At 40.0% G+C, this 15,786-nt stretch overlaps 1 protein-coding gene across 11 annotated transcripts in view; it reads left to right on the top strand.

Annotated features, from left to right (window-relative positions):
• Positions 1 to 5,859, top strand: part of SGMS2 (sphingomyelin synthase 2) — a 98,400-nt gene extending 92,541 nt beyond the window's left edge. For all 11 annotated transcript variants that reach the window (XM_070372038.1, XM_070372035.1, XM_070372036.1 and 8 more), the window contains one exon: positions 1,115 to 5,859. In XM_070372038.1, coding sequence (XP_070228139.1) covers positions 1,115 to 1,318 — 204 coding nt within the window. In that variant the 3' untranslated portion in view covers positions 1,319 to 5,859. The remainder of the gene's footprint in view (positions 1 to 1,114) is intronic.
• Positions 5,860 to 15,786: the final 9,927 nt, after the last annotated feature.

Here is a 15,786-nt window from a genome sequence, read left to right as displayed (position 1 = left end):
TCTGCGTGCCATGACTTACTTATCTGGGGATGTGAGAAGAAAAGTGAAAGTGTTAGTCACTCACTTGTGTCTGACTCTGCGATTCTATGGACTATAGCCTGCCAGGCTTCTCTGTCCATGGGATTTTCCAGGCAAGAATACTGGAGTGGGTTTTCATTCCCTTCTCCAGGGAATCTTCCCAACCCAGGGATTGAACCTGGGTCTCCTGCTTTGCAGGCAGACTCCTTACTGTTTTAGCCTCCAGCGAAGCCCACTTATCTTGGGATAGTCTGATTATTGTCCGATACCATATTTTCCATATTGTCTGATGCTTACAGTGTTATGAGAATTTGTGAACAATGAAATATGCTATTCCCTATGGATCTAACTCCAGTTCTCGTTAGTGTTGTGCCCACTAATAAATGCCCTTTCTATGGATTACTTCATTTGTCCTTGTGGCTCTGTTTCCTACTTACATCTTCCTTCTTCCAGTCCCATCTAGATACCTACTAACGCCACTGAACCGGAATCTTCATCTTTCCCCCTAAAGTCTGTCAGCCTTATGAGCTCTCCTTTCACTCTTCCGTCTTCCTTGAGCCATAGATCTGACCACTCACACATCCTGAAAATTTTTCCTCCTGGAGATCTCTCACATCCATTCCTGAGTCTCCATTTCTTCCTGGAATCACAGGCAGATTTGCCTGAGCCACAAAGAGGGGAGGGTGGAGCCAGAGTCTTGTCAGAGTTGATGCATGCGTGCTAAGTCGCTGCAGTTTTGTCCAACTCTTTGCGACCCCATGGACTGTAGCCTGGCAGGCTCCTCTGTCCATGGGGGTTCTCCAGGCAAGAATACTGGAGCAGCTTGCCATGCCCTTCTCCAGGGGATCTTCCCAACCTAGGGATTGAACCTGTGTTTCTTATGTCTCCTTCATTGGCAGGCGGGTTCTTTATCACTAGCGCCCCCTGGAAAGCCCTATCAGAGTTGGGGAAAGGAGCAACGACGACTGTTGGCTTGTGATCCAGATTCTGCTGGTTTCCCTGTTCAGTTAATGCAAATGACAGTTTAATTAAGAAGCAAAGTAGGATGCAAATCGTGAAAAATATGTCTTGTTTTCCTGTTCTTTACCTTTTACAGAACTTGAAGGTGTCTTCACAGACTAATTTCTTGTCTCGAGCGTGGTGGTTCCCCATCTTTTATTTTTTTGAGAAAAACGTACAAGGCTCGATCCCTTGCTGCTTCTCCTGGCCTCTGTCCTGGCCTCCTGGCTGCTTCAAATCATCTTGCAAGAAGTACTCACGGGTTCAGAAGATTGGCGAAGATAATGAGAAATCTACCTGAGGAGCAGAGCAGAGGCATCGGCTCTTACACCAAAAGAGTTATCGCTGTAACCAAAGGTATAGTTTTGATTTTTATTTTAGGAAAACTGATCACTAAAGGAAGAAGTGGACCAAGTTTTGTGCAAGTGATTAGAAAGATGAACGAAGTATTACCCTTTGACTGGTTTTTTTTTTTTTAATTCATCCTGAGAAAGTTAAAATTCTCCTTCGGCTCTTCATTCATTGGTGACAAGCCCTCCAACGGGGATTTTACTAATGAGCTTGTTAAAGAGGTGCCAAAGAACATGCTACTCCTTCCTTATTCTTTCTCCAGGAAAGCTCTCTACTTCAGAATTTTTTCAGGATTTTTTTTTTTTCCTCCAAGGTCAAAAGAATTTGTTAAAATTTTAAATAAATAAAGATATCTGGATATAGACAGCTACTGTGTAAATAAAATCTCCAAATGTTGAGAGTGGTTTTTAGCGTTCGGCTTCGCAGCCGTGGGTTGTGAGTGACCTTTGGGTGAACCTTGCTTCTGCCCTACCTCAGGGGAGGTCAGGGTCAGGTCTGGGAATATGTGCTGCTGCTACCAGCCAATGTACTATGTGTCACTTTCACTTTATTTTTTTTTTAACTGATAATTTTATAACTTAAAAAGTGAACTAAGTCAATAGAGAAGTATTTGAGACACCCCACAGATTTCACATGTGTGTAAATATTTCGAGATCCCTATGACAGGTTTAGAGGAGACATGGTGCTGTGTATGCGAATGAGGGGGGCTTCTGTTCTCCACCTGGTAAATTCACACCTGTACCCCCCAAGGCAGCCAACAGTGTAGCACAGGCTGAACATACATGCGTGTGTAAACTGACACTCCTGCCCTGTGGGGAACAAGCCTGTGTTTTTCTGCCAGGTCACATACACCCTGGCTGAGATTTGTCATGGAGCTGTGAATTGGAACTCAGAAATCCAATTGGTCACATGTCACTGAAAACCATTTCTTCCTAGTTCCACTGTGCTTTGTGGAAAAACCAAGATGGGGTCCAAAAGTTGATCTCATCCTTGCCTTTTAGCAAGAGACTCGTTTCTTATGTACTGGTCCTAAGGACACATACCACAGTTGAGCAATTTTACTTTGACCCTGAAATGATGCCACGGTGCTGCACTGTAATCTGCGGTTGGAATGGGTGTGTTAGGTGGTGACGGCTCCTCAGTAAAGTGGGTAGCTGTTTCTCAAGTTCTTTCAGGTGATGTTAAAAAAAAAAAAAAAGATGGATTTTTAAAAAATCCGGCCAGATTTAGTGCATTGTTTAATGCTGTTGAATCTTTTGGATAATTCTTGGCTTGATTTCTTTAAACATCTAGTAATCATAGAAAAAAATTTAAGGTTACAAAATCATCAACAGTAGTCAGAGAGGGGAGAAGTCAGTATGGGTAGCAGGAGGCAGTTACATTTATATTGATGGTGAAGACCTCTCCCCACTTAGAATGGAAAACACCCCTAAGTTTGTCATTGTCGATGAGTCGGCCTCGACTCGGTACACAAAATTGAACTTTACCTTGTCTAAGAGAAGCACAAAACAATTCTGTTCAGAAGGGTCATCATCCTTTGGTGCTAAAATTCTGTGCATGTTTTCTGTATGATTCTTTCTGTAAAAGAGAAACACTAAAGGTTGAATCAGAAGGCAGAAAGACTAACTTACTTATTTAAAACACGAATTGAAACCCTATACATCCTTGGCAGGTTTTGAAATGCAAGAAGTCTTTCCAGTATTTATTAGTAAGTCAATAAGAACCATATGTACAGCTTACGTGGTGTATTTAGCTATAATTCTACATAATTTTCACTTATTTTCATTTGTTAAACATTGACGCTTGCGATAAGACAATGTATTCTACTTGAAAATACTGATTTTAAATTTCTCCTGTCTAATTGTGAGGAAAAGTGTCTGACACAGAAGCTTGAGTTTTGTTCTCCTAACACTGATATATTCCTTGAGCCTTGAATTCAAATAAAACAACTTGATATACCTTAGAGCCTCATTCAGCTATATCTGGCATAACCCACTCTTTTTCAAATTAAGTAAGGAAAGGTGTTTAAGCTTTAAAAATCATGGTGTATTGATTATTGGACAACCTTGAAAACAGTATAAACTTTGCATTTTAATCAAGTAATCCAGTTTTTGTTTTTTTAAATGCCATCACCTTTTGAAGAACTTTAAAAACGTCTATGACCCCATGTAAGGACACTGCTGCTCCCACGTATATGCCACTGCTCTTTAATAAATGCTGTGGAAGCATGTGGTATGACAGTAAGGGGAGAGGGGAATATTAGAGTTTCTAGATGGGAAAATAAGAGAAATAGCAAAACCCATTTACATTTAGGAAACCAAACTTGAGGTTCAACCCCATATGCCTCTTGGGGATATAAAACATAAACAACTATTAGTCTTACTGTGGTGATAATTTCACAATATGTACAAATAGATCATTACATTGTAAACCTAAAATTCATATGATGTTTTATGTCAATTATACCTCGATTGAAAAAAAACGTAATTATGAGCTTGCCTTTTGAAATAACATAAGATCTTATCTATTATCCTTGTTTTTGTAAGCCAGTGCTCCAGTTTGAAGCTTTTTCTGTGATTAAGTCCTTGGTGCAATATTTCTATAATATATAATTTCTACGAATGATGCCACATTTAAAAAAAAATCTTTCAAGTGAAAATGAGTTCCTTTCAGATTCTTTTTTTTTTTTTTTTTTTGAGTTCCTACATTCGCTCTGAAAATAAAGTCTTCTTACCCACTCAGTTCCACCCAAGGTAATTTGGAATTTGGTATTTAATTTCCTGGCATCTTGGGAAACGAGTTTTGCTATGGAAGGAAGGTGGTTGTGACTGAGCCGGTTGATGACAGTGCATAAGGTTCTTTGCTGTACAGCAGTGCCCTCTTGTGGAAATATGTTATATGACTTGGAACACAAACTAGACACAAGGGTATTTCCAAGGTTTTAAAGGTGTTTTAAAATTATTATTTTTACCACTAATCTGAAAGCATCATGCAAAAGTAATAATTTTTTTCAAAAGGAATTATTTTAAAGACATTTTAAACCTTTTCCAAAGGGAAAATGTGCTTAGGTCACAGGGGTTATAGTTCTAATATTTTATCCATCTGATCAAAGAAAATGTGCAGACCATTTTTACCTCTCACTATCACAATCATTAATGTCTCCCTTTATAACTTCCTATTCTTTGTTTACCTTGAAACACCAAGTTTGCCATCTTTCTCGTGTGTGTGTGTGGTTTTTTTTTTTTACATGCTAGAATTCATGCAGTTACTTTTTTGAGAGTTAACATCTTGTCCCTTGAACATTTTGAATATTTCTCTTAAAATTCTTTTATATTGTTGACTTTGTTTTGCGCTGGAAAGCTGATTTCAAATGTTAGCCGGTCTTAACACCCTCACTCCTGTAGTGTAAGGAAGTGTGAGAAGGAATTTCTTAATAAATGAGTTTACATGTTTAAATCGGACATATTATAATTAATATGCTATATGTTGAAGGCTTTTCTATTTGTATGTATAGTCCTTTTTTAATGTCATTGTGTTGCAATAATTTAACTCCTTTGACTTACTTGCTAAAAATATTTCTTCTATTAAGAAGTGCTCTTGACTTCAATACCTAAACACTGAAAATCATGTCGAAAGGTACCCAAAGATAAGTTTTTATACAGATACACACCTTGTAAGTTCTGATTTATTTTATTACTCATTAAGATAACTATGTTGTGTTCTGAATGAATCATGAATAAGAATAGCTGTTTATTGTGGATTTATTTAAAACTGTCCTTTAAAAGAAAACGAAGAAGCTATAAGCTAATCTAATTGCCAAGTTGGAATTCATTATTTAGTTTACCTCCTATGCAATGATTAATGCTGCAAAATGTATGGTTATGTTTTGCTATATTCACAAAAGAAATATTACAAGGTTTGAGAGGTAGCTAATTGCATCTTTCGGAAATTTACTGTACTGTTTCAATGTGTTAAGTGCCTTGTTGTAAAGTAAAATTCTAAGTCTAGAATTTGTTATTTTCCTGACATATATTTTTCATTATGATATATACTGTATATTATTGTAATAGTTTTATTAAATGCTTATGTTTTAATTAAATATGTAAATTTCAGAAACTCTTTTCTCCTACCCACTGGTACCTTAATCATTGGTCTGTCGTACAGATTTGAATTCAGGTTCTTTTTTTCAAAAGAGGAAATTCTCTTAGTTTAGAAATGTTTTCCATGCTTGTGCTTTTGTGTTTGTTGAAACATTTCAGGAGGAATTTGGGCGTGTTAACTATAGTTTGTACTTCAAAATGCCATTTTACATTTACATTTTAAGTGCCTAATTGTTAGTTAAAACTAATTTATTTTCTATTCTATAAAAGAATGTGTCTACTTGGTTTCTAATCTCTTTGGCTTTGCTTAAAAAAAAAAAAAAAAAGGCAGAGCCTATACTTTGTATTTACCCAATAAACCACCATGACATCAACAGTCTTTTCAAAATTAGTATTATGGGTTTTCTTCAATTAAAACAGATTATTGCTTTCTTTAAATGTTTGTAAAAATTATTTAGTTTTAAGTAGTTATTAAAACCACAGGAGGGTTATTTTCTTCAAGCACTATTTTTTAAATAAGCTGATAACAGCATACTAATTAAACTGGGGTGTGTTATTTTCCTGCCCTTGGATTTAAGATGAGAAATAATTCACAACAGTGTAAGGTCATTCGTGGAAAGGTATAAAATCAGGTCCCTGCTCCATAATTCAGAGTCTCATTGTTCACAGAGTAAAAAATAACAAAATGATAAATCATTAATTCTTCAAGGAAAGCAGAGTCCTTTCTGTTGCTCAATTCTGAAAGAAATTATCATCCTCTTCTTTCACAAAGTGAGCCCCAAGGTAATGTCCTTAGCCAGACTTCAGTAGTCACTGCAACAGTGCTTTGCTATAAGTTGTTTTAGGCCCCCTGATAAAAGATGAAGGCATGACCTTCAAAGGACCTCAGTGGGATGAGGGGACAAGGGTAAGATAATATGGTTCAAAGATCAAATTGTTGGATAATTCAGGTTTCTTTGGATTATCTGGAAATGATAGAGTGAGTCTAAATCACAGTAGTCTTTTCGTCACCTCCACCCCAGTTTTGGATGAAAAACTTGTTCCATCCTTCTGTTTGAAATATTGGCTTGCTGATTTTGCTGGCCAGAGCCTCAAAGATTGCCTTTTTTATCAAGAATGCATGATACAAGGAACTAATGTGCTGTTTGACAAACCTTGACACCTAACTTTTCCTTTTCCTTAAAAAAATTTTTTTTTGTTTTGTTTTTGGCTGCACTGGATCTTCGTTGCTGCACGTGGCTTTCTCTGGTTGCAGAGAGCAGAGGCTACTCTCTAGTTTTGGCACCCAAGCCTCTGATTGCGGTGTGGCTTCTCCTCTTGCTCAGCACGAGCTCTAGAGTGAGGACTCAGTTGTGGCCCATGGGCCCAGTTGCCCCGGGGCATGTGGGATCTTCCTGGACCAGGGATCGAACCCATGTCCCCTGCATTGGCAGGAGGATTCTCAACCACTGGACCACCAGAGAAGTCCTGATATTTCATTTTCTTCTAATAAAATATATAAGACTATCAGAAGCATAGTACTAGATTACTCACCAAATAATGAGTAATAATGCGTGTTAGAATAGTGGATTATGCACTGCTGCTGCTACTGCTGCTAAGTCGCTTCAGTCGTGTCTGACTCTGTGCGATCCCATAGACGGCAGCCTACCAGGCTCCCCCGTCCCTGGGATTCTCCAGGCAAGAACACTGGAGTGGGATGCCATTTCCTTCTCCAATGCATGAAAGTGAAAAGTGAAAATGAAGTCTCTCAGTCGTGTCCGACTCTTCGCAACCCCATGGACTGCAGCCCACCAGGCTGCTCCGCCCATGGGATTTTCCAGGCAAGAGTGCTGGAGTGAGGTGCCATCACCTTCTCCAGGATTATGCACTACTGTGTGCCTAGAGCATATTTAATTTATATGTGGCAGATGTACAATGAGCCATCTCATTTTACAGTTTTTATGCTTGACATACATTCTTGAATCTTTACAAAATCCCACAAGGTAGACAAGGAAAGAGTTGGTGACCTCGTTTTGTGAGATGAAAGAGCTAAGAAGTGTTACAGCTGGAACCTGAATCTTGTTTTTTCTGGTTTTCTGCCTCCCTGTGATAATTACTATGGTTACCATCACTGTTCAGAGGTTTTGTTTTTGTAGTTGTTGTTGCTTGTTTTTGGAGAAGTTTATTCTCTTATCGACCAATTCGTTTGTTGAGAGGGAAACTGATCCTTGGAACAAGTTCTTTGTCCAATGCTGCTGATTTTTTCTTATAGTTGGGATTTACTACATTTCAGAGGGGGAGAAAAGTCAACTCTTCTCCTGCAAAATGGCCTTGAAAATAAATAAATCTCTGGGTTTGAGCTTACAAATTTGTTACAATAAAACAAAGTTATTACAAGTATCCCTTATAGGATGCTAAAGCTAAATCACTTCAGTTGTGTCCAACTCTGCGATCCCATGGACTATAGCCTACCAGGCTCCTCTGTCCATGGGATTCTCCAGGCAAGAATTTTGGAGTGTGTTGCCATTTCCTCCAATAGTACATAATTACTGTCATGCACCTTAGCCTTACACAGGTTGGGGTGGTGGTGGTTGGGGAGTGAATAAGGTTTTATCTCTAAATGTGACTCTCAGGGATTAGTCTCGAGGGGAAATCAAAAGGAGGAAGAGATACACTGACCTGCTTTCAAAGGACGGCAAAGCTCTGAGGAAATGGAACTGTGTCTTGGGACACGTCGTAGTCTGGGTTGATTCTGGGCTCCCCAAGGGACCAAAGTGAAGCCATAGGATTGTTTGGCCCTAGTGTGAACTGGTGAGTTCTCCGTACTAAAAATCTGTCCAACACATGTGCTTGCATCCGACCAAGTGTCTAGGCACACTTTGCCTCAGTTCTTGTTTCCAAGAAGTTCTCTTTCTCTACCTAAATTCCTTTAAGCTACCATGGATCAGGCACTGCAAGTTGGTGTCCTCTTGTTTAACACCAGGCGAGTCTCATTGTGCTCCTTTTACACTTGAAGGAACTCTGACTGAGAGAGAGAAACGGGGCACACAACTGCTGATGGGCACACAACTGTCCAAGCCCGTAATTTCCCCATTGCACCAGTGGGATGGAAGAATCACCCCACATGGGAGGAATGAAGGAGGAGAAGAATGGCCTCTTGCAGAAATCTTTTGACAACCAAGTTTTGTGTTGTTGAGAGCAAAGTTGAGCAGTGCGTGACCTTGAGCTCTATAAGATGCTATGACCCACATTCTGCAAATGTCCTGTCTCCACGTTAACTCTAGTCCTTTCATCTCTGTGTTCTTTTCCTCTTTATAACCCCATGCCCTGTAACCGATGTGCAATGATAGCATCTTCCCTCTCCTTTCATCACACACCTGCCTCCGGCAGATGGCAGGAGCCCTGGGTCTGCAAGGAGACTCCCCCCAGAGCACACACCCCAGGGTCCCCAGGCACACAGTGCTTTGCAGGGAGGGAGCCATACTTTGTGAACATACTTTGTATTACATTTGGTCAATTTCCTAGTCCATGGTTTGAAGGGAATGTTTACATTTGACACCAGGGGAAAGACATTTCCCTGATGTCCTAGTCGTTTAAGCTGTTTTAACAAAATACCATAACCTGGGTAGCTTAAACAACAAACACTTCTGATTCTGGAGGTTGGGAAGTCGGAGGCCACAGTGCCAGCATGGTCAGTTTCTGGTGAGGCCCGTCTTCCCTGTTTCCTCTCACGTGGGACATGGCACATAGAGAGAGCTCTGATCTCTTTCTCTTCTTCTAAGGCCCCTCCTTTCATTACCCGTCTGACCTCTAAACCCAATAACCTCCCAAAGACCACACCTTTGAATACAGTCCTCTAGAGGTTTTATTTCAACGTGATGGATTTTTTTGTGTGTGTGTGGGGGGGGACACAAACATGTAGTCCATAACATCTGGGTTTCAAATTTGTATAAAATCAGACATTTGATTTTACACAGATACATTTTTTAAAAGCAAAGTGCACTTTTTATCAGCTCTGAAGCTCTTTGGGCCCCGAGTCTCCTGATCTGGGAGCCTGTTGATGAATGCAAGGCACTTGCCCGCTGCTTCAATGAGCAGCCCCTCTGTCCTGGTCAGGCTGCTCTCCTCCTGGTCTGCTGTGCTGCAGCACCCAGTCCAGCCACGTGAGGTGCTTCCCCAGACTGTCACCTGCCTGCTGAAGAAGGCAGGGGACATGGTGGCCCTGTGTTCTCTGGGTTTGAATCTCGTTTCTTCCAGTACTGGCTGAGGTGAAGACCTGAAACATGTTGCCTAACCTCTGCGCCTCGGTTTCTTTATCTGTGGGATGGAAATCGTAACAGTCCCTGTCTCACAGAACTGGTGAAAGAAATGAAAGGGGTTGTTATAAGGGACACATTCAGTGTTAGCCAAATGCACTTAAATCTTCTGGGTACAGTAGTTCTAGCTCTGAAGTTATTTGTGTATATCCAGATCTTGCTTGTCCTAAAAGTTCAGCAGAAGTCTCATCTCCTGAAAGCTTTGCCTTACTTCTCTGAATCTGAATTCCTCCCTAAAAGATACATGCAAAAAAATTGTCAAAATGTGAGATACACCCACTGGTTTAAGATCTTAAAAGACAAGCCCTGTTAATATACCAAATTAAAGTTCCTTCAGAGAAAGAATTGTCTTAGTATTCGTCCCAGTGTCTAATTAAGTTCTTACCACAGCAAGTATTTGTTGAATGATATTTTTCTACCTCCTAACATCATGTTGCAGATTGGAGGTAATGTACAGTAAAGCAGTTGATACTGCCTGATTATATATGTCTATTATATATTGGGGCTTCCCTGGTGGCACAGAGGGTAAAGCGTCTGCCTGCAATGTGGGAGACCTGGGTTGGATCCCGGGGTCAGGAATAATGCCTAATTAGAAAATAAACTTCATGGAATTTTAAAATTTTATTGGAAGTAGTTTTAGAATTTTTAAATTGCAAGAATTTAATAATTCTCTACTTAATACAAGATACAGATGTTTGTCATGCTGTACAAGCTTTTTGGATTTCAGTTGAGAACAATGTCAGGTGTTTGAGCTTATGTTCTAAAGTCCCCACATCACCTACCTTCCCCACGTTTACCACATTAGATAAAAACAAGCCCCCCCATATTTATTCCAGTATAATTTTAATAGAAGTTGGAAATAAACTAAGTATTTCTTAGCAGAGAACTGGACTACCATTGTGACGTACCTGTAGTCTTGGTTTCGTCTCTGCCCCTTTACAGGACAGTCAGAATGATTCTTTAAAACATCAGTGTTAAATAAGAAGAGCGGTGCCATTTATGGGCAGCAGGGGGAATCTGTGTAAGCGTATAAGTAACCTGAGAGGAAATGCTTCCCACTTCTAACAGAGATCCCCTCCCACTGGTAGAAGGACAAAGTGCATGAGTGTATGTGTGTATGCACTTTGTTCTATCGGTACTTTGGTCTTAGTACCAATTCTATTTCTTGGTATTTATCTTACTGAAATGATCATAGGTATATATATCACATTATTGTTCATAATAGCAAAAAAATCGAAAATAGCTCATGTTGACAATAGGCTATGGGTCAGATCAATTTTGAAATATTCCTAAACAATGAACAAGATTTTTAAAAGTCCAGAAGTCAGCAGATAATGGCCTGCAGAATAAGTCCAGCTGGTAGCCTGTTTTCTCAATGAGGTTTTACTGAAATACGACCATGACCATTTATTTATTGCCTATGGCTACTTTCCGGCTCCTACAGCACAATTGTACGGTTGTGACAGAGGCCAAATTGTCAACAAAACCAAAAATATTTACTGTTTGGTCCTTTACAGGAAATGTTGCTGAATCCTTGGGCTAGAAGAGAGTAATTAAAAATAATTTGTGGGAGAACAACATAAAAAATGTTAATGACACATATACATATTTATTTATAAAAATTAAAAATATCATAGATATATGAATTAAAAGACTGGAAGGATACATACAGAAATATAATAAATTAACCCTAGGTGGAAAAAATAAAAAGGGTATTATTTTCTCCTTTACAGTTTCTTGCATTTTCAAATTTTCTACAAAACTATGTATTGCCATTTTAAAAATCAGAGTGAAACTATCAATTTTCAAATATCTTATTTGCTGTGAGTATGTTCTTGCCTAAAGGAAAGAGTAGGTAACCTTTGAAGTGAAAGTTGCTCAGCCGTGTCCAACTCTTTGCAACCCCATGGGGGCTGTATAGTCCGTGGAATTCTCCAGCCAGAACACTGGAGTGGGCAGCCGTTCCCTTCTCCAGGGGATTTTCCCAACCCAGGAATTGAACCTAGGTTTCCCACATTGCAGGTGGATTCCTTACCCACTCATGTCCCTCCTAAAACATGATTCTACATGAGACTTAGAAACGAGGCTTCATTATTAGCCAAAGCATGCTGACTGCCATCAGGAAGTAAAAACCCTATGCTTTATTGAGGCAAAGGGCTTTACTTGACCTTGGGAATGTACTTTATTTTTTTCAGATTTTATTAACTAAACATGTTATTAATCAAGGGCCAAGTTCAAGGTCCTGATAATCTACTTAAGAGGGCGAATCTTAGGGACCAGAGGCATTTTAGAGCCTTGGATTAAGCTCCCTCATTTTACAGTGAAGAAGTCGGAAAGGTTAACAACTTGTCCACGCAGCCCATTTAGATCTAGGCAGACTCCATGCTGAGTTCTGCAAAATAAATGGAAATGAGGGAGAAGAAAGGAACAGGGATTCCAGCTTGCTTTGGCTTACATAAAAATCAAAGTCCACAGTCTGTAACCAAATGGCCAGGCTAATTAAAGTAAGGTTATGTTTATTTTGGTGATTGCAGCCATGAAATTAAAAGAAGCTTACTCCTTGGAGAAGGAAATAGCAACCCACTCCAGTACTCTTGCCTGGACAGAGGAGCCTTGTAGGCTACAGTCCATGGGGTCGCAAAGAGTCAGACATGACTGAGCAACTTGACTTCTCACTCACTCCTTGGAAGGAAAGTTATGACCAACCTAGATAGCATATTATAAAGCAGAGATATTACTTTGCTAACAAAGGTCCGTCTAGTCAAGGCTATGGTTTTTCCAGTGGTCACGTATGGATGTGAGAGTTTGACTGTGAAGAAAGCTGAGCACTGAAGAATTGATGCTTTTGAACTGTGGTGCTGGAGAATACTCTTGTGAGTCCCTTAGACTGCAAGGAGATCCAACCAGTCCATCCTAAAGGAGACCAGTCCTGGGTGTTCATTGGAAGGACTGATGCTAAGGCTGAAACTCCAATACTTTGGCCACCTCATGCAAAGAGTTGATTCATTAGAAAAGACCCTGATGCTGGGAGGGATTGGGGGCAGGAGGTGAAGGGGACGACAGAGGATGAGATGGCTGGATGGCATCACCGACTCCATGCACATGAGTTTGGGTGAACTCTAGGAGTTGGTGATGGACAGGGAGGCCTGGCATGCTGCCATTCATGGGGTCACAAAGAGTCGGACATGATTGAGCGACTGAACTGAACTGAACTGATGTTTATCTTTTAAGAGGAATGTTACTATTTAACCACTTTCTTTCTTATCTCTATTTACATACTAAAGTACCGGTCACTCTTGTTATAACAATACATCCCATAACTGTTTATTGGGCATGCATTTCCCAATAGGTAGATAAGTCTTCTTACTTCACCTGTGTCTTTTCTTTCCAAGATACTGGAGTTCTTTTTTTTTTTTTTTAGTTTGTTTTACTGAGACAAAATTTACCTTCCGTGAAATGCACAGTTCAGTTTTGACAAATGTGTAGGCCCATGGTAACCAACACTCCAATCAAGACCTACAACATTTCCACCTCACCCCCTGGAAAAGTGTTTCATGTCCCTTTCTCAGTCAGTCCTGCCCTCTGCCCTGGTTTATACCACCACGAGTTAGGTGTGCCTTTCTAGAACTTGTTATAAATGAGTTCTTTCAGTATGTAGACTTTTATGCCTGGCTCTTTCACTCAGAATAGTGGTTTTTTAGAATCATCATGCTGTGGGGTGTATCATAACTTATACCTTTTTACTGATAAGTAGTAGTCTGTTTGGGGCTTCTCTGGTGGCTCAGATGGTAAAGCATCCACCTGCAATGCAGGAGACCCAGGTTTGATCTCTGGGCCAGGAAGATCCCTTGGAGAAGGAAATGGCTACCCAGTCCAGTATTCTTGCCCGGAGAATCCCATGGACAGAGGAGCCTGGTGGGCTACAGTCCATGGGGTTGCAGAGTCGGACACAATGGAGCAACCAAGTACCCAGTCTATTTTACAAAGAGGTGGAATCCCCATCCTCTTCTGTTGAAGGACCTCTGAACCAGTTTGGGCAGTAAACAAAAATATATGTTCCGCTCCTACTTTAAAAAGTTTTGAGAATTGGATTTTGTTACTATTGAGATTCTGCCTTCTACCAATACTTTTCAGGGTCCTCCCTCCCCTCATCTCCTCTCCAGGAAAATCATAATACATTCAACTAGAGAAGAATGATATGGGTAATATTAAAGATGGGCCAGTTTATTTATTCATCATACAAGTCTGAAAGGCTGAGTATAGAAAGCAAGTTAATATACTGGCCAGTCTCACAATCTAATTTTGGAAAAGGCAGGTGAAGTTGCAAGAGGTGAAAAAGGAAGGCAATACCACCAACCTGTAGAGTCAGGGCCCAGAGATAATTATTACCATTGCCGCTTGTACTCATTGAGCCTGAACTAAATGCTAGACATTGTGCTAATTACTTCATGTAATCCTTACACTTGATGTAGGCACATTGGTTAACCCAGTTTCCTGTAGGGCAAATGGACGCTCAGAGAACATGCATAGAAGTACCTATATACCATAAGTGGAAGTATGTATGAAGGAGTATATATGAAGCAAATCATAGGAACTTAAAGGAAATGAAGGATTTAATTTTTAAATGGCGAGTAGAGTTGTGCAACTAAATAATATAATTAGTATTTCAACTTTTCCTTTCATTACGTTTTGCAAACTCTTCTTAAGCCGTAAGCTCTCTCTGTTCATGCTCACTGACTCTGGATGGGTATCCTGTGTAGCATTTACCTCCCAGGGAATTACAAGCCGGCTGGACAATTGTAGTTTTACAAATAGAGTAATTTAACACCTCTCTTTTAAAGATTTAACACCACTCTTGATAACAAAATAATAGTACTTAGACATTTTGGATATACTGTTACCAACAATTCTGGCTGAAATCCAGCAAGAAGGATTCCAGTGGGAAGGTGAGTAGTTTAAATGATCTTTGGGGATTCCATTTAAAAATGTTTCCCTTAATACTCCTCTCCTCTTCCTTTCCCTCTCTCCCCACCCCAAAGATCTTTTGGTATTCCTTTCCTTTACTGCTACTGATTATTATATTATTCCTCTATTTAAAATAGGATGGATGAAGTAGACAGTATTCCTTTTTCTGACAAGAAAGGCCTGAATATCATTTGGGAAAATTCATCCTTAAGAAGCACTGGATGAGCTATATGTTTCATGTTAAAATAATTTATCCATAGTATGTATTATGAACAAGGGCTCCCTTTCTGAATTAGTTTGCAAGGGCTGCCATAACAAAGTACTACAGACTTCCTCAATTTCTGGAGGCTAGAAATCTAAGAATCAAGGTGTTGGTAGGGTTGATCTCATTCTGAGTCCTTTCTCCCTGTCTTGTAGATGGCCATCTTCCTCCTGTGTTTTCACACGGTCTTCCCTCTGTGTCTGTTGCTGTCCTAATCTCTTCTTAAAAAGACACCAGTCATACTGGGTTAGGGCCCACTTACATGACCTCATTTTACTCTACCTCTTTAAAGGCCCTGTCTCCAAATACAGTCGCATTCTGAGGTACTCGGGCTTAGGACGTCAATATATGAATTTCAGGTGAACACAATTCAGCCCATAATACTTCCTAGCTGCATCACAGAAGAGACTTACTTAGGAAAACAATGTGAATGCAATTATATCCTGTGCGCTGTCAGAAAAAAGGGAGGAGCCATAATTATGGAAAATTAAAGACAGACTTGGAAAGCATTACACAATTCTTAATATGCCAACCTCAGCATTTCTGGTTTGGTATCATAGCTAGAACGATACTGTCACCCCTCATCGCACAACCTGCTTTTTATATTGTTAGCTAATTAAACCCTCCAAGCAAATTTCTGGATTAGGTCTCGTGCTTTACCTCGGCCACACGCTGAAACGCACGCTGAGCTTTCACTTTCCTCACAAAAGAGATATTACCACCGCCTGCCGCAAGTTCTACGCGCTTTATTCCATCACCCGCCCTCCCCCGCCCTCTCACGACTATTCCCCACCCA

The sequence above is a fragment of the Bos mutus genome, chromosome 6 (assembly GCF_027580195.1).
Source record: "Bos mutus isolate GX-2022 chromosome 6, NWIPB_WYAK_1.1, whole genome shotgun sequence".
Classification (NCBI taxonomy): domain Eukaryota; kingdom Metazoa; phylum Chordata; class Mammalia; order Artiodactyla; family Bovidae; genus Bos; species Bos mutus.
Note: the sequence above shows the minus strand (reverse complement) of the source record. Positions and strands in the feature narration are given on the sequence as shown.